At 41.3% G+C, this 24,006-nt stretch overlaps 2 protein-coding genes across 6 annotated transcripts in view; one reads left to right on the plus strand and one right to left on the minus strand.

Moving 5' to 3' along the window:
- Positions 1-24,006, plus strand: part of IPCEF1 (interaction protein for cytohesin exchange factors 1) — a 165,003-nt gene that overhangs the window by 73,868 nt on the left and 67,129 nt on the right. For 2 of the 5 annotated variants that reach the window (XM_047769880.1, XM_047769879.1), the window contains 3 exons: positions 1,958-2,010; positions 16,142-16,181; positions 16,801-16,970. In XM_047769880.1, the coding sequence (XP_047625836.1) occupies positions 1,987-2,010; positions 16,142-16,181; positions 16,801-16,970 (234 nt within the window). In that variant the 5' untranslated portion in view covers positions 1,958-1,986. Of the gene's footprint in view, positions 1-1,957; positions 2,011-15,958; positions 16,182-16,800; positions 16,971-24,006 lie in introns of those variants that run through there. The other 3 variants (XM_047769881.1, XM_047769878.1, XM_047769882.1) reach the window with 3 other exon arrangements.
- OPRM1 (opioid receptor mu 1) overlaps positions 16,830-24,006 on the minus strand; it is a 170,563-nt gene continuing 163,386 nt past the window's right edge. Inside the window, exon 4 of the mRNA XM_047769887.1 lies at positions 16,830-16,868. Within this exon, the coding sequence (XP_047625843.1) occupies positions 16,830-16,868 (39 nt within the window). The remainder of the gene's footprint in view (positions 16,869-24,006) is intronic.

The following is a 24,006-nucleotide window of genomic DNA, read 5'->3' on the forward strand; positions in this document are numbered from 1 at the left end:
GGACAAGGGGTCTCCTTTTTGTCAGTGGTTGTCACACACCTGTCAGAGGCAAGGTCTACTCCACAGTTGTTGGAGTAGAAGCTCCAGATCTGGTCCTAAGCTGTAGTGTGAGGTAGGCAGGACTGTAACCCTCCCACTGGGAAAAGAGCTGCTGAGTATCCCTCCACTGGAACATGCACTCTGTGTCATGGCCTGTCACCCGCTGTGCGTGCTCCCTAAGTACACTATTGTTGAAACTGCCCTCTGCCCCATCTCAGAAGAGGGAAAGCCAGCAATCAGCTCGGAAGTCCCTCAGGCCCTGTGCTCACAAAGCTGCCAGTGGCATAAATCCATGAAAGTCGAGTACCTTCAGGGAATTGGCTCAGATTTCAGCTCCACCTCTCTGTGTAGGCAACCCCCAGATGCTTGTGCACTTCCAGAGCTTGTAGATGTGGGGCTTTGTCCTCTGTGAGCAAGCTGAGAAGGGGGCTGCTATGATGGGGGCCACAGCTCTCCCTTGACATATGCATTGACCGTAGGGCTCCTATCTGTCCTGCACACACCTCCAGTTGTGGCCCAGACTACTCTTGAGGCCCTTGGGACTGTCCTCACACAGTCAGACCAAATCGTCTCCCTAGGTCTGTCTGCTGAAGCCTAAGTGTCAACGTTCAGCTGCTAATATACTCCAGCAGGTATGCATCTCAGGCTGGGGCGTGAAGGGAGGTGCCAGGATCTTCTGTGCAGTTCTCTCTCTGTCCTGTCTGCTGCAAGCCAGTTGCTGTCCTCTGAGCCTCTGAAGCTCCCTGTCGACTCCTAGCCAGTGAAAGGGGTTCCCAGGGTGAGGGTCCTGATTCATTTTTTTCTCTTTTGTCCTACCCAGTTATATGGTGATTTTTTTTTTTTCCAGCTTTGGTTGTATGAGATCTTCTGCCAGCATTCAGTGGGTATTCTTTGAGAATTATTCCACTTGTACATGTATTTTTAATGTATTTGTGGGAGGAGGTGAGCTCCACATCCTTCTATATTGCCATCTTGATCTCCCAGTCTGCTTATTGTTTTCTTACTGGTAAGAACTCCTTATGTTATGATTCTTATATGTTAAATATACATTATAGTTATTTTCATCAGCTTATTTGATTTTCTATTTATGTTTTAGTGTGTTTTTTGAACAAATAAGTTAAAAATTAAGTAATTAAATTGGTCAGTCTTTTTATTGTGGTTTTTCTTCTTGGAATTTCACAAGTAAACATTTTATTCATATCTATGTAATATAAATATGGCATTTTTGACATGAAAAAGGGTTGTATATACGTTTTGCAGATTTTGAGAACCATTGGTAATAAAGTCTGGGAAAAGGTGAAAGGCTCTCTGCTTTGGGGAGAGTTTCGTTGGGTTGTGGATGTTTAACAAGTTTCTTGCTTGTCAAAGTCTGAAAATATGAGCCCTTTTTCTGTCTGTTTTCATCTCCTTTTCTTGAAACCACAGTGTCTTGCTTTTTAGGTAATCCACTATAAAGTGCAATACATCGAAAGGGGCTCATCTTCATATGAAAGTTGGGACCTCTGAAGCAGAGGGATTAGTTACATGTTTGAAATTGTTTAGTTAACACCATCAGAACAATAGTAATGGATCAAATATTTCCACATCTTATATTGCGTTGTCCATCATGAAGAGGAAAATATTTTCACTTTTCAAAGATACATGTGTATAGGTACTACAATATTAAGAAGATAAAAATATACTCATCTAGTTGTAGACTTGAAAGAATACTGAGAAACATGCGGATGAAATTCTGGCTTATGTTATGAACTCAGTTTGTAACAATTGGTGTATTTTGGCTTACAGGCCATGTACTTAGTTGCTTTTATTGTGAATGTCGTCAATCCAAATAGAAATGCCTTTCCTCCTGTTAAAGGGATACATACTTTTATGAACAATTTAATCCCACATTTAATTGAAAATCTTTTTTCTTTTCTAGCTTTTGTTCCTACCGATTTGACATCCCACATGGCTACTGATGGCAATGATCTTGTAAGTAGTTTGGAAACTCCAGATTTTAGATGTTAATCATTAGTTTGATGAATGATTAAAAAACAATCAATTTGACTTTGAGTTTGGCTAGCTGTTTATTGTCCTCCATTTGATTAGTCACAATGAGATTACATGATACTTTTATTAGAGTTTGAGGGTTTCTTATGATTATCAAGCATTTGTTTAAGATTCCGAGCTATTTACTTTTAAAGGAACCCCCCCCATGATTTTAACATACTGTACATAAATTATTTCCTCTTTAAATTAGCTACGGTATAGTGTAATCTCTCTTGCAACTTTTATGGGAGTAATTCTGCTAAGTGTTATGCTGAAATTGTAGGTTCCTATTAAAATAATTTTATAGCCATACATTTGCCTAAATTAGGTAAGTCAGTTGAGCAAGTTTCCTCTGTTAGAGGAGGAAACTTATGTAGGGAAAAACTGATATAAGTAACATGACACTTGTAATAAATGCGGATGTAGGGGAGTGTGGGATTGGATGGTGTGCCTCTTTTGGCAAATTTAATGACCTTGTGGTGGATGCATAGGACAGAGTTTTTGGAGTAGAGCCAGAAGCGGAATCAGACGTGGGATGTCGAGAGAACATAGCATAGGCTTCCTGCCAGGTAGGAAACAAAGACAATAGTTTCCTGTTGCACATTAGAACATGGATGTCAATGTAGGTTGTCACAATAGTGACGGAGAAACCGAGGGAACTAGACAGCTCCTTGAAGGGCCACCTTACGACAAAGCAGGACAGCATATTAATTCTCTGCTTGTTAACAATTTCAAGTCCCAGAAAGAGAGAAGGCAATCAAAGCACTTTAATTCTGATGTTACTTCTACACGAGGAGGAAAAGCTTGCTAATGATGAAAAATGGAGGAAATTTTGGGACACAGGGCTGCAGAAAACTGAAAATGCAAATGCAAATTATTGTCTCTTATGCAACCTAGGAAATACACTATCTAAAACTTGCAGGAAGAGGAAAATTTGATTCTTTGGACATGAATGAATGTGTTGATAATAAAAATGCGAATAATCACAGTGAAGATAAATAAGAGGAACAGTGAAGAATAAATGTGGCTGCAAGAGAAGATTTTTGCTAGAATTAGATATAAAAATGTGTGGCATAAAGGGTGTTAAAGAGGGTCCTGTGGTCAAGGGAAAAGCAAATGGATATCACAGATCTGTAAAGACAGTCAGGGGGACTCAAGTTCAGTGATGCCAAAGTTTATGACAATTATTAAAAAGAAAAAAATGCATGTGAGTATAAGCACTCGTGTATGTGTTATGTGGAACAAAGACATGAAAAGAAAGAGTTAGGACGGTTGGATCCTTGAGAAAGGTGGTGCCAGGGTTAATTCTTATATTGTGTCACTTTCGCCATTGGGAAAAAAGGCAGTCTTCCAACTGGAAAGAGTTCATCTTATATTTAAGAGGAGATAGAAATTAATATAATAGGAGTTCCCATCGTGGCACAGTGGTTGACAAATCCGACTAGGAACCATGAGGTTGTGGGTTCGATCCCTGCCCTTGCTCGGTGGGTTAACGATCTGGCGTTGCTGTGAGCTGTGGTGTATGTTGCAGACGCGGCTCGGACCCCGCGTTGCTGTGGCTCTGGCGTAGGCCGGTGGCTACAGCTCCAATTGGACCCCTAGCCTGGGAATCTCCATATGCCGCGGGAGCGGCCCAAGAAATAGCAAAAAGATCAAAAAAAGAAAAAAAGAAATTATTATAATAAGGGACAAACTATTGCCTTTGGAATGGATTAGCAATGAGATTCTGCTGTGTAGCACTGGACACTATGTCTAATCACTTATGATGGAGCAGGATAATGTGAGGAAATAGAATGTGTACATATATGTGTAACTGGGTCACCATGCTCTACAGTAGAAAACCAATTGTATTGGGGAAATAACAACTGAAAAGAATAAAAATTAAAAAATAAATAGGATAATAAGGGAGCATCTAAGGACTTTAATAAATTCTTTCATTCATTCTTTGCTGAAATATTCATTTGATGTTCATTGATTACCTCTCCTGAGTCTATCATGTATCCGCCATAATAATAGGTAGGACTTGGTGATTTACTCATGACCCGCAATGAGTTAAAATCTACATGTCTTAAAAAATTATAACCTTAGGTTTTGGAACAAAGACGGCAGATGCGATCACCAAAGAACTAACATATCATCGTATAGTTTCCAACCTAGAGAAATTAGCATTATGATGTATAAACTGCTTCCCCTTGGGCACAAGTGGATTCTGTTCTTCTTGGTGGGAACTCTGGCTATTTTTGGGTCCTTCTCATTTCATGAGGCATCTTTCACTCCTAGATTCAATCAGCTCAGCTCTCCTTGGGTGTCTGTGTACCTGTTATTTTTATCTCACAGCCATCAGTGTCTGGGCGGTGCTGCTTAATGTCTTTCTCAAGCTTTTCTTCCAGCTGTTTTCAGTGGTTACCCTATTTTATCTTTCCATTTAGAAAATTAGTTCAATTTTCTGCTGTCATTTGTTCTCTAAATACAGTGTAGCACAGGAGACCTATTTTTATGCTAGGTAGTTTCGGTAGGCTTGACACATTTGACCTAATCACATCCTGAATTATATTTCATTTCCACTAAACTAACATTTATTGCACTACATGCGCTAAACTCTCTGTGTGGTGCTGGGGTAGGAAGGTGAGAAGCCCACCATCTGGTGGGGGAAGGGTGATACTTTTAAGGCATCTTTGTTGATCCTGACGTGGTAGTTATCACCGAAGTTGGCATGGGAAACCGTGCTAATAAAACTGTTCAAGAAACTAGATTCTAAGCATTTGAAATTGTCTTATGTGTGTAGTACAAAAGCATTGTTCTTTTTCGTTAATCTGCGTTGTTGTTATCTGATCGTATGCTTTTGCTTCCTCTGATGTTCTCTCTTCCAAAGGAAAACAGCAGAATCTCAAAGCGATAGCTTCACACAAAATCAGAAATATTAACTCACCAAGTTCTGCCTGTTTTGCCTCCTAAATAGTTCTCCAAGACACAACACTTGCCTTTCCTTCTGTGCACTCGGCCCTTGGCCTCTCTCTGCACCTGCCCCAGACCAGTCTCCACTTGCTCTACAGCAGGGTGACTTTTCCTTAATGCAGATGTGATTTTGCCACTCGATTCTGTCTGTGGGATAACTTACACTGGCTTTCAGATAAACTTTATCCTTTCAAACATAACTTGCCAGGCCCTTTGTGATGTGACCCGGCCACCCTGACTATGGTTACCTCACCTAAACCCTGCCTGTACTGTGTGGTCGAAGCTTCCTGGCTTGTACCTGCATCCCCATGTCACAGCCTCTTATGGGCAGGTCTTTATCTGGGAGGAGGGGCGCTTCCCTGACTCCCCACTTCTGGGCAATTACTCTAATGGGCTGCAGACCTCATTATCCTTGTTCAGTTCTCGTTTTTCTGTTTCCCTGGAAGCTGTGTTAGAGCTTGAGTGCCGTTGAATCTCTGGTCCTTGGCCCTGAGTAATTGTGCAGTGAGTGGTGGTAGAATAAACAAAGGCCATAATTTACCAAATTGTGGCCTGAAAGAAAGCACTAGCATACTCACCTTTAGAATCTGGGTCATAGCTTTTTGGGAAGCTTTCAACATAATGATTAGATTTGGTACAATCACTAAACAGCCATTGGTGTAGTTCTTGATTCTTATAAGGCTTTCCATAAGCCACACTTTAGTGATTACAAATTATACACAAATCATTTTGACTTAGCTTTCTTTCATTTTCATTCTTACTAAAATAAATAGAGATAGGTAGATAGATAGATTAAACAGAAAGAAAGAGAGATTGGTGCATGAATCTTAAATGTTTGATTGAGAAAGTTCTCTAGTCTCAGATTTTCCTAACAACATTTTAGCTAAGGAAGGAAGACAGCCTTAATTTAATGATGACAAGGCTCAGAGGGAATGTGACACATCATCCCTTTTTAACACTGTACATAATTCTTATACCTAAAGCTTCTGAGATTTCTTACATCCAGAGATGGCTCCAGTGGGGAAGAAATGTCAGCACTATCTTAGATCAAAACTTTATGACAGTGCTTTCTCAAAAATTGTTTAAAATAAGTTCCCTTCATTAAATATTGCCTGGAAGAAAATGTCAAGTGAAAACTTTTTTCCAGAAACAAAAGTCTCTGGGTATAAATTGTGGTTTACTTGGCTTGATTTGGTTCTGCTGATGTGGACATGCTCACTGAAGGCGAATGGACATTTTCTTCTGGCGCTGCTGTCAGTGGGTTATATCTCCTGTTGCCTGGACCATCATCCGTTTGACAGCCACCTGGTCCTTGGCGTGTGTGCTTCTAAGAAAGCTCTGCATTCATTGTTCAGTAGCATGTATTGCCTGGTGTGTATGTGCCCTGTGTGCCGTGAGCAGCTCAGACGTGATTTCAGCCCCCGTGGGAACATGCCCTGCACACCCCCCCACCTCGGTGATGGTGGTGTGTATCTCGGGGGTGCAGAGATATCCAGGAATCTTCAAAGTGAGGAATCTATTGTTCACATTTTGGATCAACTCAAAAGAGCTGACCTTTTAGCAGCTTGTCTTTGAAGCTATATCAACATAACTCTATGTTGAGTCGGCTGTGCCAGTGCTGCCCTGGACAAGCCTGACAGATCCAACTCAGGAGGCCGTTTTGCATGTTTTTTGTCCCAAGTAGAACTTCCAGTGGAGAAGCATACAACAGCTGTCTGGGGAACAGATGCCTGGCTAGGGGCTTGTTAACTTCCTTGGAAAGCTTGTGTTCCTCCTCCCAGCATCCTTCCTCTGCCCCAGGCATTCCTGTTTCTTGGGCTCCAGATTCTTAGTGTTTGGAGGATATGGTTAAAAGAGGATGCTGGAGAAAGCAACTGTGTTTTCTGAGGAACTAGTAGTTTAGCTTGAAGTGGAGATTTGTTCAGCACTAGTCCATTTTACCTTTAAGGAAATACCAAGGATCACCTCTCCGGGCGGGTTCAAACTTAGTGTCAGTTGGTTCCAGGAACTTTTCTTTACCAATGTGCCTCTCTCGGGGGAGGGAAGTGTTGGAGCAACTTTTATGATGTTTTTCTTTGCGGATGTTCATGGAAGGCATTTTCAGCTCTGAGCAACTGAACAGTAGGTGGCTTTCCAGATATTTGTTAAATCATCACTGGTACCATGTACCACTACTAAGGCATTATAGAAAGTGAAAATTGATGTAAGACACAGTTAATTTCTTGGGTAAATATGTATTGAGCACTCTACGTGTCAGGCATAGGGATATGTGCTAGAGTTTGAAGTCTTGATGTGTTCAGGAACCTCAGTTCTCTCTTGAAGTCTTGACCAGTCAATAAAGCTAAACAGAATTGTCATTCAACTACAGAGCTGCTAAAAGACATTTAATAAACTTTAAGAAGCAACATCGACAGGGGAAGTGATTGAGTAACTATGTGGGATGGAAGAAAAAGCCAGAGATTAACCACATGTTCTGGGTTGGCCCATTGGATGAATTGTGGTAGTATCATGTTTGCAACCACTTGGGTCTATAAACAGATTATAATCCCATTTCAGAGGCATTGGCAAAGCATTGTGGAATACAGAAGACAGAAGAGGTAGAGTAACATAGACTTAAATCATTGGTTTAGGAGTCCCTTTGACCTGGGTCCTAGTCTTGCTCAGCTACCAGTTATGTGTAATTTGAGGGGAAGTTACTTAACCACACCAAGGTGAATTTCCTTATTAGTGAAAAGGAAGACAAAAATAGTGCCTACCGTGAAGATCTTGGGAAATAATTTAAGTCCATTATTGCAGTGATTGCAAATAAGTAACACTAAACGAATGTGGGATTCGTAATGAGAGCTAACTGCCTTCTAAAGTCAGAGAGGGCTTCACGGTGGAGGTGGCATTTGACCCGGTCTGAAAGGATGAGTAAGCGTTAAGCAGATGAAAACTGGGGGAAGGGAATAGAGCATTCAAAGGTACAGACGGAGTGGTTCAAGTGCCTGACATTTGTGCAGAATAGAAAAAAATTTAAGGTCCCAGGAGAGGAATGGACAGACGTCTTGGTGGTGTGTTGAGGATCCTGTGGGAAAGGACTCACTTGTCAGTTAAATCGTGTTTCGAGATGGACTCTCGTACCTGAAATGAGTGGTTTCCATCCAGTCATGGCCCTGCAGGTGCCCACGCAGTCCCTCCACTCTGCTGCGAATAGAGAGTCATGAGAGACAAAGAGAAACATAGGAGACCAGAAAAGCACATTTAGGCTGGAAAACACTGTACTTATGTCTAGAGATCGGAAGGGCAAAGCAGCAGCAAGACGGAAGCTGTGGGCCTGATGGGCACCCACCCTCCTTGGGAGCAGGAAGTGGTTTGCCCCCTGGCCCAGGTTAAGGCGCCATGAAATGCCCCACTGGATGTGAGAGGGCTACGCTCTCTTCCTGAGGACAGCGGTCCGTGGGGCTCCCCCACTTGTGAAAGGGGCTACCGATGAAGCGATAATGGTTGTCAAACCGCTGTCTAGGGTTATACAATTACACAAGCTCCCTGAGGGCCCAGGGAAGGAGGAATAGGGCCATGGTAACAAAACCCAGTCACCTGCCAGGTCAGCAACTGGATTAGCAAGATTTTCCATGACTGCCTGAGGTCGTGATTGTGGGACTGATTCCACACCAAGTGGAGGCAGCTTCCAAAGTGATAAAGATGGAGCCGTGGGCATAATAGGGGAAAGGGAAGGAGAGATGGAGAGAGGGAGAGAGGGAGAGGCAGAGAGAGAGAGGGGAGAGAGGGCAGGAGAGCGCACATGAAATCCTTCCACTGACAACTCTGCAAACCTAAACTCCGAAACAGATTTAAAATATGCTAAGAAAGGTAGAATATAAAGTAAAAAATTGGGGGAGTTCCCGTGGTGGCACAGCGGAAACGAATCCCACTAGGAACCATGAGGGTGAGGGTTCAATCCCTGGCCTCGCTCAGTGGGTTAAGGATCTGGCGTTGCCGTGAGCTGTGGTGTAGATAACAGATGCGGCTCGGATCCTGCATCACTGTGGCTGTGGTGTAGGCTGGAGCAACAGCTCTGATTAGACCCCTACCCTGGGAACCACCGTATGACGAGGGTGCCGCCGTAGAAAATGAAAAAAGACAAAACAAACAAACAAACAAAAATACAAAGGGGAAAGGGTGGGGGGATGGACAAATTAAAAGGTTGGGATTAACATATATTCACTGTTATATAGAAGTAGATAATCAGCAAGGACCTGTATAGCACAGGGAACTATACTCCATATTTTGTAATAACCTATAAAGGAAATGAATCTGAAGAGTACACCCCCCCCCACAGACACGTATACACACACACACACACACACACACACACACACACACACACACGCATATAACTGAATTGATGTGCTGTACCCCTGAAATGAATATATTATCAATCAACTATGCTTCAATAAAAACCTCACAATACTAACATTAAATATTCCCGTTAATGCCTTTGTTTATAGTATCGTTAAATATTGCTTATAAATACTAAAATTGTATGGAATGGCAAATGTCACATTTAGCTTAGTGTAACCTGGGGTGAATGAGAGGAAAATGGGAAAGGGAAGTTGTAGGTAGGAAAACAAGTGTGTATGTGTATTTCATTCCCTTAAAAATAAAATCAAAAAAGTAAGAGATGAAAGGAATGTGAATTCAGTGAGTTAGAATATGAATATAGTTGAGACTTTTTGATACTTTTGATGTTATTAAATTGCTTTTCAATTTCAACATCCCCCTATCAGTGAATACATGTGTATCTGTCACTTACTGCAGGAGAAATTGTAAGCAGAGGAGCAGTGGTTCTGACGAGAGCATGTGACAATCTGTCTTTTGGCCCCATGCCCTCTTCTTACTACCACGTCTCTTCTTTGCCGTCAAGATTCTGGAAAGACGCGTCTTCAATCCTGTGCTGACTTTTTTTTTTTTCCAAAATTTTAAAATTTAATGTGTTTGGGGTATAGTTGATTTTATTTTATTTTATTTTTAAAATTTTATTTTACTTATTTTTTCCACTGTACAGTATGGGGACCAAGTTACACTTACATGTATACATTTTTTCCCTCCCTTTGTTCTGTTGCGATATAAGTATCTAGACATAGTTCTCAATGCTGCTCAGCAGGATCTTATTGTAAATCCATTCCAAGAGCAATAGTTTGCATCCAATAACCCCACACTCCCAATCCCTCCCACACCCTTCCTCTCCTCCCAGGCAGCCACAAGTCTATTCTCCAAGTCCATGATTTTCTTTTCTGTGGAAATATTCATTTGTGCTGTATATTAGATTCCAGTTATAAGTGATATCATACGGTATTTGTCTTTGTCTTTCTGACTTACTTCACTCAGTATGAGAGTCTCTAGTTCCATCCATGTTGTTGCAAATGGCATTATTTTGTTCTTTTTTATCACTGAGTAGTATTCCATTGTGTATATGCACCACATCTTCCTAATCCAATCATCTGTTGATGGACATTTGGGTTGTTTCCATGTCTTGGCTGTTGTGAATAGTGCTGCAATGAACATGCGGATGCATGTGTTTTTTGTTTTTTGTTTTTTTTTTTTTTTTTTGTCTTTTGTTGTTGTTGTTGCTATTTCTTGGGCCGCTCCCAGGGCATATGGAGGTTCCCAGGCTAGGGGTCGAATCGGAGCTGTAGCCACTGGCCTACGCCAGAGCCACAGCAACGCGGGATCCGAGCCGCGTCTGCAACCTACACCACAGCTCACGGCAACGCCGGATCGTTAACCCACTGAGCAAGGGCAGGGACCGAACCCGCAACCTCATGGTTCCTAGTCGGATTCGTTAACCACTGCGCCACGACGGGAACTCCGCATGTGTCTTTTTTAAGGAAACTTTTGTTGACTTCTTCAATTCCTCTCCTTCTCCAACCCCCGACTTGCCAACTTGACACTGAAACTGCTTTGCCAAGGTCTCTAGTAACGTTTTCTTTCTCTTTTATCCTGGAAGTATGTGATGGTTTGGGCTCGCCTTTCCCCTCAGGTCTCCCTCACCCCCATGACCACCTCTCTCCTGATATTTTTATTTTCCTTTGCTGTTCTGCTCAGCCTCCTTGAGTGTCCTTTCCTGATGCTTCTGTGTAAACACATTGGTCTTTCTTCCGATTCTTACTTCGACCTTTTGACACTCTACACATCTGGGTGATCTTACCCAAACTCAAGACTTGCACCCTCTGTGCACTGATGATTCCTAATTTTATCCCTTTATTCCAGATTTCCTCCAAGTCCCTAGACCCTTAAATACTATGTACCCTATTTCCTCTCGGATGCCTCCTATGCATATCACACTCAATAGGTTTGCTTCCGAGTTAAACCGTGTTCTCTGTACTGTTGTCATTTATTCTGTGGTTTGAGCTAGAAACCTTCCCTGGTACGTTGTTCTCCCTCACTTTTACATTCTCCCTTCCTCCTCCCTCTCCCCCTCTTCTCTTTAGAAAGTTGAATTCACTTTTCCAGGAAAGAAGAAGGATATTTGTGGGGAAAAGGTATTTGTGCAGAAATAGGCTGAACAGCTCTGTGAGCTGGGGCTGGCTTGGCTCTAAAACATGTAGGCGTTTTTGTTGCTTGGTTAAAGTACTGGTAGCTTAAAATCGACAATGATTGAGGTTTTATACCATGGAACTCAGATAAATGCCACAAATCAGGACCCATTTTCTAGCATAGCACTGAATATTTTTGCCTAAGACCAGGATCCTTGTGAAGTTTCATGTAATGATGGACCACTTTAGGTGAATTTTAATGTACTATGGTGGTAAATTGCAAGAGTTAAAAATTAGTGTGTAAATTAGAAGTCAATATAGTAATTACTCTGTACTTGGTGTTAGTGCCAGTATCCTACATGAAAGTAGGTCCCTTTGTGTATTTTAAACCAGTTCCTTTGTGTGTTTTTGAGTGATTAGTGACCAAGTGAATTTTTTTAAAAAAACATCTTAAAAAGTAAAAGAAGGGAGTTCCCGTTGTGGCTCAGTGGTAAGGAACCTGACTAGTATCCATGAGGATGGAGGTTTGACCCCTGGCCTCACTCAGCGGGTTGAAGATCTGGCATTGCCATGAGCTGTGGTGTAGACCAGCAGCTGCAGCTCTGATTCTACCCCTCGCCTGGAAACTTCCATATGCCAAGAATGCGGCCCTAAAAAAAAAGGTAAAAAAAAGTACAAGAAAAATACTTTTTAAATAAAAAGAAAATATATATTTAAAAGAAAAAAAACTCACATGTTGGGGCAAATTCAGAATTTAGAGTAACTTTTCAGCTTTACCTACAACATCTCAAGGGGAAGAAAATTGTGTGAGAAAAGTATCTTAGGCTTCAGCTATTTGTTATGATAACGAGTTATAATTCCCTATCAAAAAATTGTCTCATAAAATGCTTACTGCTTGCTGGCTTGGCTTTTTCTCGCTCACCTAGTGAAAAAAAAAAAAAAACCACATGTGAGATCTTTTTGAAACTGACTAGTTCGCTGGTTCCACTTCCTGTTGTCAGGAGTTAGATGTATCTCCAGCTCACTAAAGTTCTCAAGATTGTTTTCATTCTCTCATGCAAACCAATTTAGGTTTCAAATTCTTTATATATATGTATATAGTGAAACTGAAATTCCCCATAATTTATTGTTTCCATAATATGCAGTTCTGCTTCTGGTGGTGGGGGGGGGGGATGGAGGGAGTTTGAGCAGTGATACAGATTTTATAATAATTTGCTTTGGGAGAGGTACTGCCAGTCAGAGGGGAGTTGACTCAATGACTAAACTCCTTGCTCCCCTTTAGAAAGAGTCTGAGTCCTCTGCTGGTGTGAGTGCTCACCCTGCTTGAGACAGGATAATGTCTACAGGCCCCCTTCTGGCCCAAGACAGGTGCAAGGATCTAGCGCAGGTGCAGCCTGATTTGGGGCAAAGCTGTGCCAGAGCCTGCAGTTTGATGGGGGATTTCTCTAGAACCAGCCCTAAGGTTGGGTGGTGGGAGCCCCCAGTCATACTGGGAGCCCTAAGGGATGGTTGGAGCAGTGGCACTGGCTCCTTGTCAGGAGGGGATGGAGCCTTTGCTCTCTATAGCTGTCCACGCTTCTTCCTCTCTCATCTTTGCTTTTGGATTTGTTAATAATTCAGTGCATTTTGGGAGTTCCCATTGTGGCTTGGTGGGTTATTAACCTGACCAGTATCTATGAGGATGCAGGTTTGATCCCTGGCCTCGCTCAGCAGGTTGGGGATCTTGTGTTGTCTTGAGCTGTGGTGTAGGTCGGCAGCTGCAGCTCGGATTCAACCCCCCTAGCCTGGGAACTTCCATATGCTGCGGGAATGGCTGTAAAAAGTAGAAAAAAAAAATCAATTAACTTTATCGTAGTTATAGTTGTACAACCATCATCACAACATAATTTTGAACATTTCCATCCCAAACCCTCGGTCCACCTCTCCCTCGCTCCACTTGTCCCCTTTGGTTACCGTAAGCTTTTCTCTTGCCTTTTCAAAGATGCTTTTTTGGTACGAGCTGAAGTGATTTACCTTGTTCGGATGGGGCCAGAACCCTCTAGCAGTGCCTCTGTTTGTAGCTCCCTTTTCTTGCTATTCCCTTGTCTCTTAGTTTGTCTTGCATGCTCCCTGAGGTCTCCTGGACTCAGATTTTCTCAAATTGTTCCCACTGTTGAAATTTGCTTACTCTCAGAGTTCCCGTCATGGCTCAGCAGAAACAAATCTGACTAGCATCCGTGAGAATGCCGGTGTGATCCCTGGCCTTGCTCAGTGGGTTAAGGATCTGGCATTGCTGTGGCTGTGGTAAAGGCTGGTGGCTACAGCTCTGATTTGACCCCTAGCCTGGGAACTTCCATATGCCCCAAGTGCAGTCCTCAAAAAAAAAAAAAAAAAAAAAAGAAAAAAAGAAAAAAAGAAAAATTTGCTTAATCTCTTCCTTGCCTTTAATCCTGGCTCTCAGCTAAAATTTAGCTTTCCGAATACTATGCATTGTCCAAATAAATATTTTGTTAATAGGTTTTTTACTGATCTTAGATAATAACGTACAGAAAAGACCCCAGGAGACCATTTGAGGGAATGGTAGGAATTTCAGACCAAAGTTCAGGGCCATGTAGCAGATATTTTGTGAAGCGAAGCTGAGTCTGGGACTCTGTCATGATAACATGTCTAAATTTTCGTCATGTGTTGTGACTGTAACATATCCACTCTTGCTAAAAATTTAGGGCAATTATTTCTTTTGTCTTGTCTTTTTTTTTTTTTTTTTCCCCATAAGGATGATTCATTTCTTCAGGGGTAAAATTTTATTCCAACATTTATAAAATAAAAAGTCAGTATGGCATTTCCCAGGAAATATAATTTAAGCACTTTAATTTCATCGTGGCTGCTGAAAGAAATACAAATCCTGCTTTATCCTAAAAGCTTATCATGAAATTTTTGTTGATGAGATATGGAGTGTTTATATCTATAATCATATAATATCACATATAATCATTTCAAGTATTTTTAGTTTTCAATGCATTTTCATGTATTTTAATAAATATTTATGAGACCTACAGGATTGCAATTATTATAAACATATTGGCTTTACAAATGAGGAAGTTGGTTTGGAGAGGTAAACTGACTTTTCCTTGGGTAACACAGCTATAATTATGACGACCATGAGACAGGCCTCTGATTTATTTATTTATTTATTTGTTTATTTATTGTCTGTCTTTTTAGGGCTGCACCCGTGGCATACGGAGGTCCCCAGGCTCAGGGTCTAATTGGAGCTGTAGCCACGGGCCTACGCCATAGCCACAGCCACGAAGGATCAAGCCGCATCTGCGACCTACACCACAGCTCACGGCAACTTGGGATCCCTAACCCACTGAGCGAGGCCAGGGATCGAACCTGCAACCTCATGGTTCCTAGTTGGGTTCATTAACCACTGAGCCATGACAGGAACTCTCAGGCCTCTGATTTAAAAATCCCGTTTCTACTACGTCATATTTCCTCTTCAAACATATAGTAGAACCATTGTAGTTATTACATCAATAGTGAGATATGGAGAATACTAGCCGGGTGCATCTAGAATAACATTAAAAAATGTTGTAATAAGGTTGTATACTAATTTTTAGAACTGCTTTTCAATAATGTATATTTTTTCAAAGTCTCCACTTGTTGCCATAAAAGGTTGGGTCATTTAAACCTGGATAAATTCAGCTTAGATATTGTGACCAGAAAATGAAAGTTTTTAAATCTAAAATGTCTCTCTGAGCGCGCACAGACACACACAGACACACACACAATAGCTTGAAAGGATTTTTTTTGTTTTTGATTTTTGCTGTTGGTCTGATGATTTTACCTGAATTCTTCAAAATGTATTGTGAAAATGTATATTTCAGAGATTGTCTTTTGTCTGATTTGAATATTTAAAGAGCTACTATCAAATAGAGATTGGTAATTAATGTCTTCCATGAAACCTGTGATAAATATTTAGAGATACGTGTAGACAGTAAGTAATTTAAATCTGGTTGTAAGTAAAAATTCCCTGGTAGGGAGGGTTGATAAATACTTAGATCTCACCAAAAGAGGTTGTGGAATTTCTTTTTCTGGAATGTTTAATTCATGTGATTTAGATGTAACCCTATGGGGTAGCAGGTTCAGGAATTTAATAGCCTGAAGTGAACCTGTAGTATTGTGAGATTTCAGTGATCAACTTCCAGGTTTATTTAAACAATTGCTATTATTTAGAAATTGCACAAAAAGAAGCACGGCATAAATTTTTTTTTCCTCACACACAAAATAAATAAAAGCGGAAACATTTTATTATTTTTAAGAACTCGAGTGAACCCTGTCTTGTCCTAACTGCAGTGGTATGAGAAAGCTGCCTGTGGGTGGAAACAGGAAACATTAGTGATAAATGCCGTGTTACGTAGTTTTTTTCAGGTGCAGCTGGATGTATGTTGATTCTCATTAGCACATTTTGTGCCTCAGCTAGGAGCTCCCCTTTAGCTCTGCTTGGAGTTTTTTTTAGCTTCCATCCTGCTCATAAACACTGCCACCTCCTCCCTCCTTCTCTTTTTACAAATGTTACAACACAATCAGAAATTTCCTCTTTTCTTTCCTTCCTGCATTTCCAGCAGGTTCCCTTGCGTCGGAAGCAGAGAAAGAAAACTCAAGGTAATTAGATCTTTTGTTTCTTTGTCCCCTGTTTGTGTGCGTTGAGTGTCGTTTTCTCTCCGATGCCTTCTTTAGGATCAGGTTTTGGTCTGTCTGAATGCTAATATCTGGGGGTGGATGGCAGATTAATTGGGGGGTTATTTTGGATCGATTTTAAGAAATGACGGCGTGCTGTTCATTTGGATTAATCCCCTGCGGTATGCAATAGGGTTTAGCAAGACTGGCACAGAGTGGGGAAGTAGCTGTGTTTCTAGGTGGGCATTAACCCTTTCCCATCTGTTGCATAAGTACAGCTCTTATTGTTGAAACAAGCTGTCTCCGTGCAGTGCTGTGCCTTCCAGACTCACGGTTTTAATTTTTTCTGCTACTGTTGAAGAATATTCTTAGACTAACACTTGCACGTGAGTCTCCTTGCTTCTTTGATCCCATCTTGTCCCTTACAAGCACTAAATCAATGTTTAAAAATAAAATGGATAGATGCTTTTTTTTTTCCGGCATGGACTTTGCATAAACCTTGGAAAGATCCAACTTCCCGGAGGTAAACAATGAACCGTTACCTTTCACTCTGTCTCATACATCGGGGTACAATGTTCCTTACCTTTGCATGTAACTGTTGCAGGTCTTTTCAGCATGAGTCGGAGGAGGATCTCATGTAAAGACCTCGGGCATGCCGACTGCCAAGGGTGGCTGTATAAGAAAAAGGAAAAGGGAACTTTCCTGGGCAACAAATGGAAAAAGTTCTGGGTGGTGCTGAAGGGATCGTCACTGTACTGGTACAGCAATCAGTTGGTGAGTCCTTGCCCCCCGGCCGCCCCCCCGCCCCCTGCCCCTTCCCAGCCTAACAAAGGGTAGGTGAAAGATCGTTGTGGAGCAGGTGGCAAAGATCATTTGAATTTCTGGGACTGTGAACAGAGCAAATAAGTTCCAGAAACTGTTTCTGGGCTAACAGATACGTAGGTGGTTCGATTGTACTCTACAGCGGAGAAAACCATCCTGCTTGACTACTCTTTGTGTGGAGAGGGGGCCCACATGTCTACCCTAATTGAAGGAGGATTTCTGGACCTATTCATGTGACTCTTGCATGAGAGCTGCTAATCATTTCAGGATTTCCATGGACAGTACTTGACATGGGAACTTGACATTGCTCAGATCGCTCCCCAAACAGAGAGGGACTCAACTTTGAAGACCTGCTCAGGGTGTAAACTGATTGAGTCCACAGAAGCTGTTCCATTTCTCCTTCTTCATTACCGTCTTTGCCTCTGACCTTCTTTATTAGGTGGGTTGATTCTGGAATTGCTCATCTGAGTGTGGTGGTGTGTGGGTGACAGCTGTCTCTTGGGTCTTTGGCACGTGCAGGGATGGCATTAAACCTCTGATGCTTGGTCAATCCTTGATAAGAAAGTTGCCTCATTTATCCTGTAAGAGGCAGTACCCTTTTGTGGCCTGCTTCCCAGGCTAGTTTTCTGTTGAAAGGGCTAGAAATAAAGTTATTGTTAAAAGGCGTGCGGGTCTTTCCTGGCTTGAAACATTCTGAAAACGACAGTATTGTTGACTCTTAAGCAGAGACTTTTGATGAAGGAACTCTCGTCCCTAACCTAGAGTAGCAACTGCTGATCTCAGGAGAGCTTGAGTTTCTCTTTGTGGTAGAATGAAGGTCAGCAGCGGATGTCCTTTAACCTATTAAGGGGAAGTTACTTAAATATGCCATAAGCCAGAAAAATTCTCTTTACGTGACACCATTCTTTTAAAATGACTTGTGTATGCCTGACTCTCAAGCAGCAGAGCTTTAGGGCATATAACTGTACAAGGATGAAATAAGTGCCCTGTGTGGTTTGTGGGAGAAATGTTTAGTAGATGCACTTACATTCACTGGCCACTAATCAAAGGCTGTGTACCCATATGTCCCAAGGCACCTGTTCTGTAAAAATTTGGTTAAACTGGCCCCAATTCCAACTCCAGCTGCTGGAATAAACATTCTCCCTTTTGCTTCTCTCTCTATTCCCCCCTTGTCTGTGCCAAGATTATTGCTTTGGTTTCACCTGCCACATGGTACCACATTCTTCACTGACTCTTATAAAAATATGTTTTTTTTTGAGCTTTTGGTGAGTTTTAACAACTTTATCAAATATTTTTGGAGGGCCACAAGAAAGTACCACCTTGCGGCGTCTTCCACCATCTCCTTTTTTCTCTCTTTTCTTCTTCCCTCCTGGATACATTCATCATCTTGTCTTGTGTGGAATAGTTTTATGCAAATGAAGGCAACCTGGGGATGAGGTCTCACCTTCTAGCCTGAGGGATCTTTTTTAAGCAAGTACAACTTCCTTCTATAGCAAGATTAATTCATTGAGGTGAATATAAATTTCTTTCATTTATAATACTTTAGGCTCTTGCTTTTGGTTACTTGTGGCAAGTGATAGCCTGCATCTTTCGTGAAATGAGAGGGCTTACTGATTTATCTTTTAATAGCTCTCTAGGAACTTTCCCAAGCTGTTGGAAGGATTGAGTGCTGATGGAGCGTGGCACATCTGTGGGAAGTGACAAAGCTCAGATTATAAGCATGCCCTTGATTTCCTCATCCCATCACATTAGTCCACAAATGTGTTCTGGGTGCCACCTGTGTCTTCGTCGAATTGAGAGTCCTCTCTGAACCGCAGAGAGCTACAGACTTGGCTTATGTGGCTTCATCAGTTCATTCGGTTGAAGCTTCTCTTAGAGGAACAATGATTTACCTCTTTCAGGCGTTAGGGATCTCCGGCTTCCACAGGGAGCAACGCTGTTGACTGAGACTAGATTCAAAAGAGGACAAGGAGGAAGCTTGAGACCCCTCGGGCGCCCCTGTCCTGGCTTGCTTTCATGCAGACACATCAAAGCAACATTCAGGTGGCAAGTCATGGACTCGAATGGGACTAGATTAGCAACAGTGAATGGAAAATAAGTTTACTGTTACCTGGCCCCAGCATTATCCTATTAAACCAGTGGTATGTAGCAGAGGGACACTTTCAACTCTCTAATTCTATGACTCTGAGCTGCAGAGCAATACTCTCGCTCCCAAAACACACCCTGACATCTTAATTATGCGTGTGTTGTGGAGAAAAAAAAGGCTACTCAGTGAATACTTAATTAACAGTCATATCCTTGCTATCTGTGAGAATGTCAACTGTGAAATAAGAGCCAAACACATACCTTCAAGCTGAGACCATTTATTTACTTTCTGCCACTCAAGGAATTCAGATTCAGCGAAGAAGCTCCCAAGGCACTTTTGCCTAAGGAGCAAACTTCCTTCTCCTCTCCCTTCCCCGTTTCCAGTTCTGTCTTATATGTAGTCACGGAGCTGTCAGCATCACAGCTGGAGCCCCCTCTCACTCAACACCTTGGTAGGCCAAAGGAGAATCTGGGTGCCTTTCACACATGCTCTTTTTAACTCCTCGAAAAGACCTCCCAAGGTAATAATTGACACCAAGTGCTGAAAGTTGGGAAGGCTGAGACTCAGAGAGCTGGTGTACTTTGTCCCATGTGAGCCAAGTCCTACGTGGGGGGAATCAGACCCCCTTCAGCCCTTTTGACTCCTCACCTGGGGTAGTTGCCAACCTGACCCCATAGCTGGGACCAGAATAAATGACGTGGTTCAGTGGCCCTGTCATCTGTCTTCAGGGGAGTTCAGAGAGAACAACCCTAGAAATGAAATGTGGGGCAGTCCTCATGTGAAAGTACAAAGATCCCTTTGCTTGACTCTCTTGGTCCCTGATACAACCTCTGGAACCCCTCACCTCTCACAGTGTTTTATTATTGTTGTTACCTAGTAATTGATGCAGGATGTATCCCCCTCTTCCACCAACTCTTTGCTGCTTTCAGAAGGGCTACCCAAATTTCCTTGAGAAAGGTCAAGTTCAGACATTCCCCTACCATTTTTCACACCCCATCATATGTGTGTAGAATGTGATGCAGCATACAGAAAATTATGCCAAGTCTTATAAAACCATATTCAAGTTGAACAGCCTTACAAATCCAGGCTGTTTAAGATCCTGGCGTTAAATCCACACAGTTGTTTTCCCCTGCTTCTAGGATAAAGTATAAATTCATTTCCTGGCTCCGGAAGGTCTCCTGCCCTGTCTCTCCCTTACTTCCCCAGCCTCCTCACCTCCACCCAAGCTTCAACTACAGAACTTCTTTTAATTCCTTATTCATATCATGTATACTGGCTCTCCTTAATTCTTCGCATGTGCTGTTTTTCTGCTCAGAAAACCCTTGGTCTCCCAGCCCTATGGTTTTCTCCCACTCAATTCCATCAAGCTTATTCTTCCTCATAAGTCAAATGTTAGTTTAAGTAGCTCAGCTTCTTGGTTTTCCTTACTTTTCCTCTGACCTAAATTAGGCCTCCTCGTCCGCTTCCATATAGCCTATACTTATTATATTTATCTTCCTCTTTTGTGCATGTTCTTAGACTTGCTGTTTTCCATAATTGATACTCTCTCTCTGTGGAGCAGGACCATAGGACATCTTTAGAGTCTTGTGTGGTGTTTGACACTTACTAGGCACTCAAGTAATTTTTGTTGGTTTTATAAATAAAGGAGACTTAGGAATATCACTATTTACCTTATCCATAGGCATCTTGAGAAATGGGATGGTGAATAAGGATTGCTTGTGACGCAAAATAATTTTCCAGTGAAGACATTTCCGTGTCCATTCTTTGTGTGTGTGTGCAGGTGGAAGTTCCTGGCTAAGGATCAGCCCACGCCACAGCAGTAGCCTGAGCCCCAGCAGTGACAATGCCAGATCCTGAACTGCTAGGCCACCAGGGAATACCTCTATATCTATTCTTAAAAATACAGAACAAGTTTCAATTTGAGATTTGCTAGAAGGGCCGCAAGGTCCCAAATAAATCCTTTCAGCGTCTCCCATTTTGCTAACACCTTATTAGAATTTATTTTATTCCATTCTTGCTAACCATGGCCTGTGGCTAAAAACAAGGGTTTATAGATCAAGATCACTGGGCTGGGCAAAGAAATGTTGAAAGAGAGAAAGAAAGTTTCCCAGGGAATTCCCTCCACTTTAGCATTTCACCTGGATTCCGGGCACACCTGGAGAGTGACTTTTGGGATGGATACCTTCTTTCTGGTGAAGGAGAAGCAAAATTCTGAATTATTGTCTTCCTTCAGGCGTGTCACTATGAAACTATGACAGGATGGGTCCTTAAGATGTTACTGCTTATTTGTTAAAACTATCTTAAAGTTTTAAGTTTTTAGATTTCCTCCTTTTGCTATAATGTCTTATTTTTCTTTTCTAAGAATTCTTAATTAAAATTTGGCTTAGTTCCTTGTGAAATATATTGTGGATTTTATTTTTACCCAAGACAGATCATATGGAAAATAGTATATATATTATTACATTATATAACTCACTGAAAGTCAATGAGGTTTTTAAATGTTTCTACTCTGGGAGCATTTATGCATCTTAGTGGTGTGTTTTCTTACACTACCCAAGAGCATATGTGAACTATCAAAATACATCAAAGGAACATATGCATTATGCTGGTATACAACTTGGAGGCATTTGCCTAAACAAATTAAGTTTTAATTACAAAGCACAGTTTAATACTAGTTACAGAGAAAAGATATGAAGAAAACTCTTTTTAAGTAAACCCAACATGAAAAGTTTATCATCCATCCATCCATTCATCCACCTACCCATGCACCTACATATCCATCCACTAGTATTTACTGAGGACTTAAAAAATATTTTGGGCTGTTGGAAGTGTAGAATTAAAAATAAATAAGAGAGATGACATTTTTCCTCTCTGTTAAGAGCTTATAAACTGGTAGAGGGAGAAAGATCTACTTAAGAGACATGATCAAAGAAAACTTGGTGAAAAAAATGACTGAGATTGAGCAATACAGATGAATTCTATAAATTCTAGGGGTGAGGGAAATATTTGGGGCTGAATGTGAGGAAGTTCTGCCATAGCAACTTTTATTCCTGAAAGGTTCTCTTTCATTTCCACCTAGGAAGGTGGGTTTTTCCTTTCTTTATCATTTTCCAAAGCTGAATAATTTCTTTGATCAAAGAAGCCAGCGTTCTTTACTAGATAAACATAGTTTTCACGAATCAAAGAAATACGATTCCTCTGGGTTACAGTGAATATAGAAAATCTTTATGGAGAAGATTCTCTTATGATCTTCTTTGGAAGGCATTTTTTTTTTTTTTCAAAGATAAAGGGTAGGGGGATAAACAGTCCAGTCTGGGGACTAATGTGACCAAAGGAATGAATATATAAATGAACTGTGCCACCCCATTGTGTTAGTCATTATATTGAATTCTCTTAATAACCCAACAAGAGAGATTTTATTATTCCCATTTTCCAAGGGAGTTTAATGAAGCTCAGAGAATTTAAATAACTTGCTCAAAGTCACTGAAGAAGTAAATGGCAGGGCTGGGATTAAAAACAAGATCTACCAGTACCAAAGCCAGGCTATTTCCTGGGCCTGCATGCCATCTTCACTTAGAGATGGGCTGGGACTGGTAAACAGGGTCTCAAAGGCACATGGTAGGAATGAGAATTTGATCCTGGAGGCAGTAGGGAGCCACTGCATATTCTTGAGTCTGAAGATGATCTAATGAAATTGACACGTGAAAATACTAACCCGGAAGTAATAAATAGGATGCGTTGGAGAATAAAGGAGCTTTCAGAGGGTCACTTAGGAGATGGCGACAAAATGCAGGTATTGAGACATGAACTCCCAAACTAGAGTGGAAACTAAAACTTTGGGACACGCTGTACAATAAGAAAGGGCAAGGTGTGAAGTTGGTGGCTGAAAATGTGGAATTTCATTTAGACTCATCATCGTAGAATTTTTGTTTTGTTTTAGTTTCGTACATTCTTTCTTCGTATAAAATTATTGGAAACCTGGGTTCTTTAGTAGTGAAATAACCATTTGTTGATGCCATTTTTGCTGTTGCATCAAAAGTTCAAGGGAGCCCAGGGGGCCCTGAGCCTCATATGGAAAAACAATCGCTGACTCTGTTTCATAAAAACATTTGGTCAGCTGGTGAGGTTTGTAGGTTAATGTCTGATTTAATACCTATTATGCAGACTTCTCAGTTCTTTGAGAATCCAACCTTCCTGCCCAAACGTGATTGTCCTTGCTGTCTGAACGGTTCCACCTGTCTGTGGGTTCAAGTAACTGTGACCAGTATCAGAGGTTTTCAGTATTTAGCTGTATGTGCACTTTATGTGAATTTTGAAAGATCTTAGATTTTGCAGGAATTTTCTTGGAATCGATCTTAGGAGAATCTCCACAGCAAAGACCTCATCAACTTTTAGATTAAATAGAGTACACTTTTGCAGAAAACATTACCTGAACACCAGAATATCTCCTTTCATGTTCTGAAAGTTTTAGCAAATATAGAGCACCTTTTTTTCAGCTTAAGAAATATAAGGAATGGGTTAATTCTCCCTTTGAAAGAGACATTTAAGTCGTCTTTTAGCGGTAATCACCTATTAGCATAGATTTTGGAAAAATGTCTGCGTGAGCTCACCATAGGTGAAAAAAATTCCGTAGGAATTTATGAAACTGCAATCAGAGCTTATTATGTTCTTTTTTTCTTTTCTGCACTACAGCATAAACACCTGGGTTGTGTATTCCTTACCTTTCTGTTTTAACCTGGGTCCCTGGAGCTTAAAACCAGTAGGCATGGATTAGGCACCAGTCATTTTTTGAGACCATTGCCTCATTATTACTTAATTACCATTACTTAATTATCAATTAATTATATAAATCAATTAATCAAAGGATTTTGAACATCTGATATAGTCCCAGAGTTCTACAAA

Source organism: Phacochoerus africanus, chromosome 2 (assembly GCF_016906955.1).
Source record: "Phacochoerus africanus isolate WHEZ1 chromosome 2, ROS_Pafr_v1, whole genome shotgun sequence".
NCBI classification, from domain to species: Eukaryota; Metazoa; Chordata; class Mammalia; order Artiodactyla; family Suidae; genus Phacochoerus; species Phacochoerus africanus.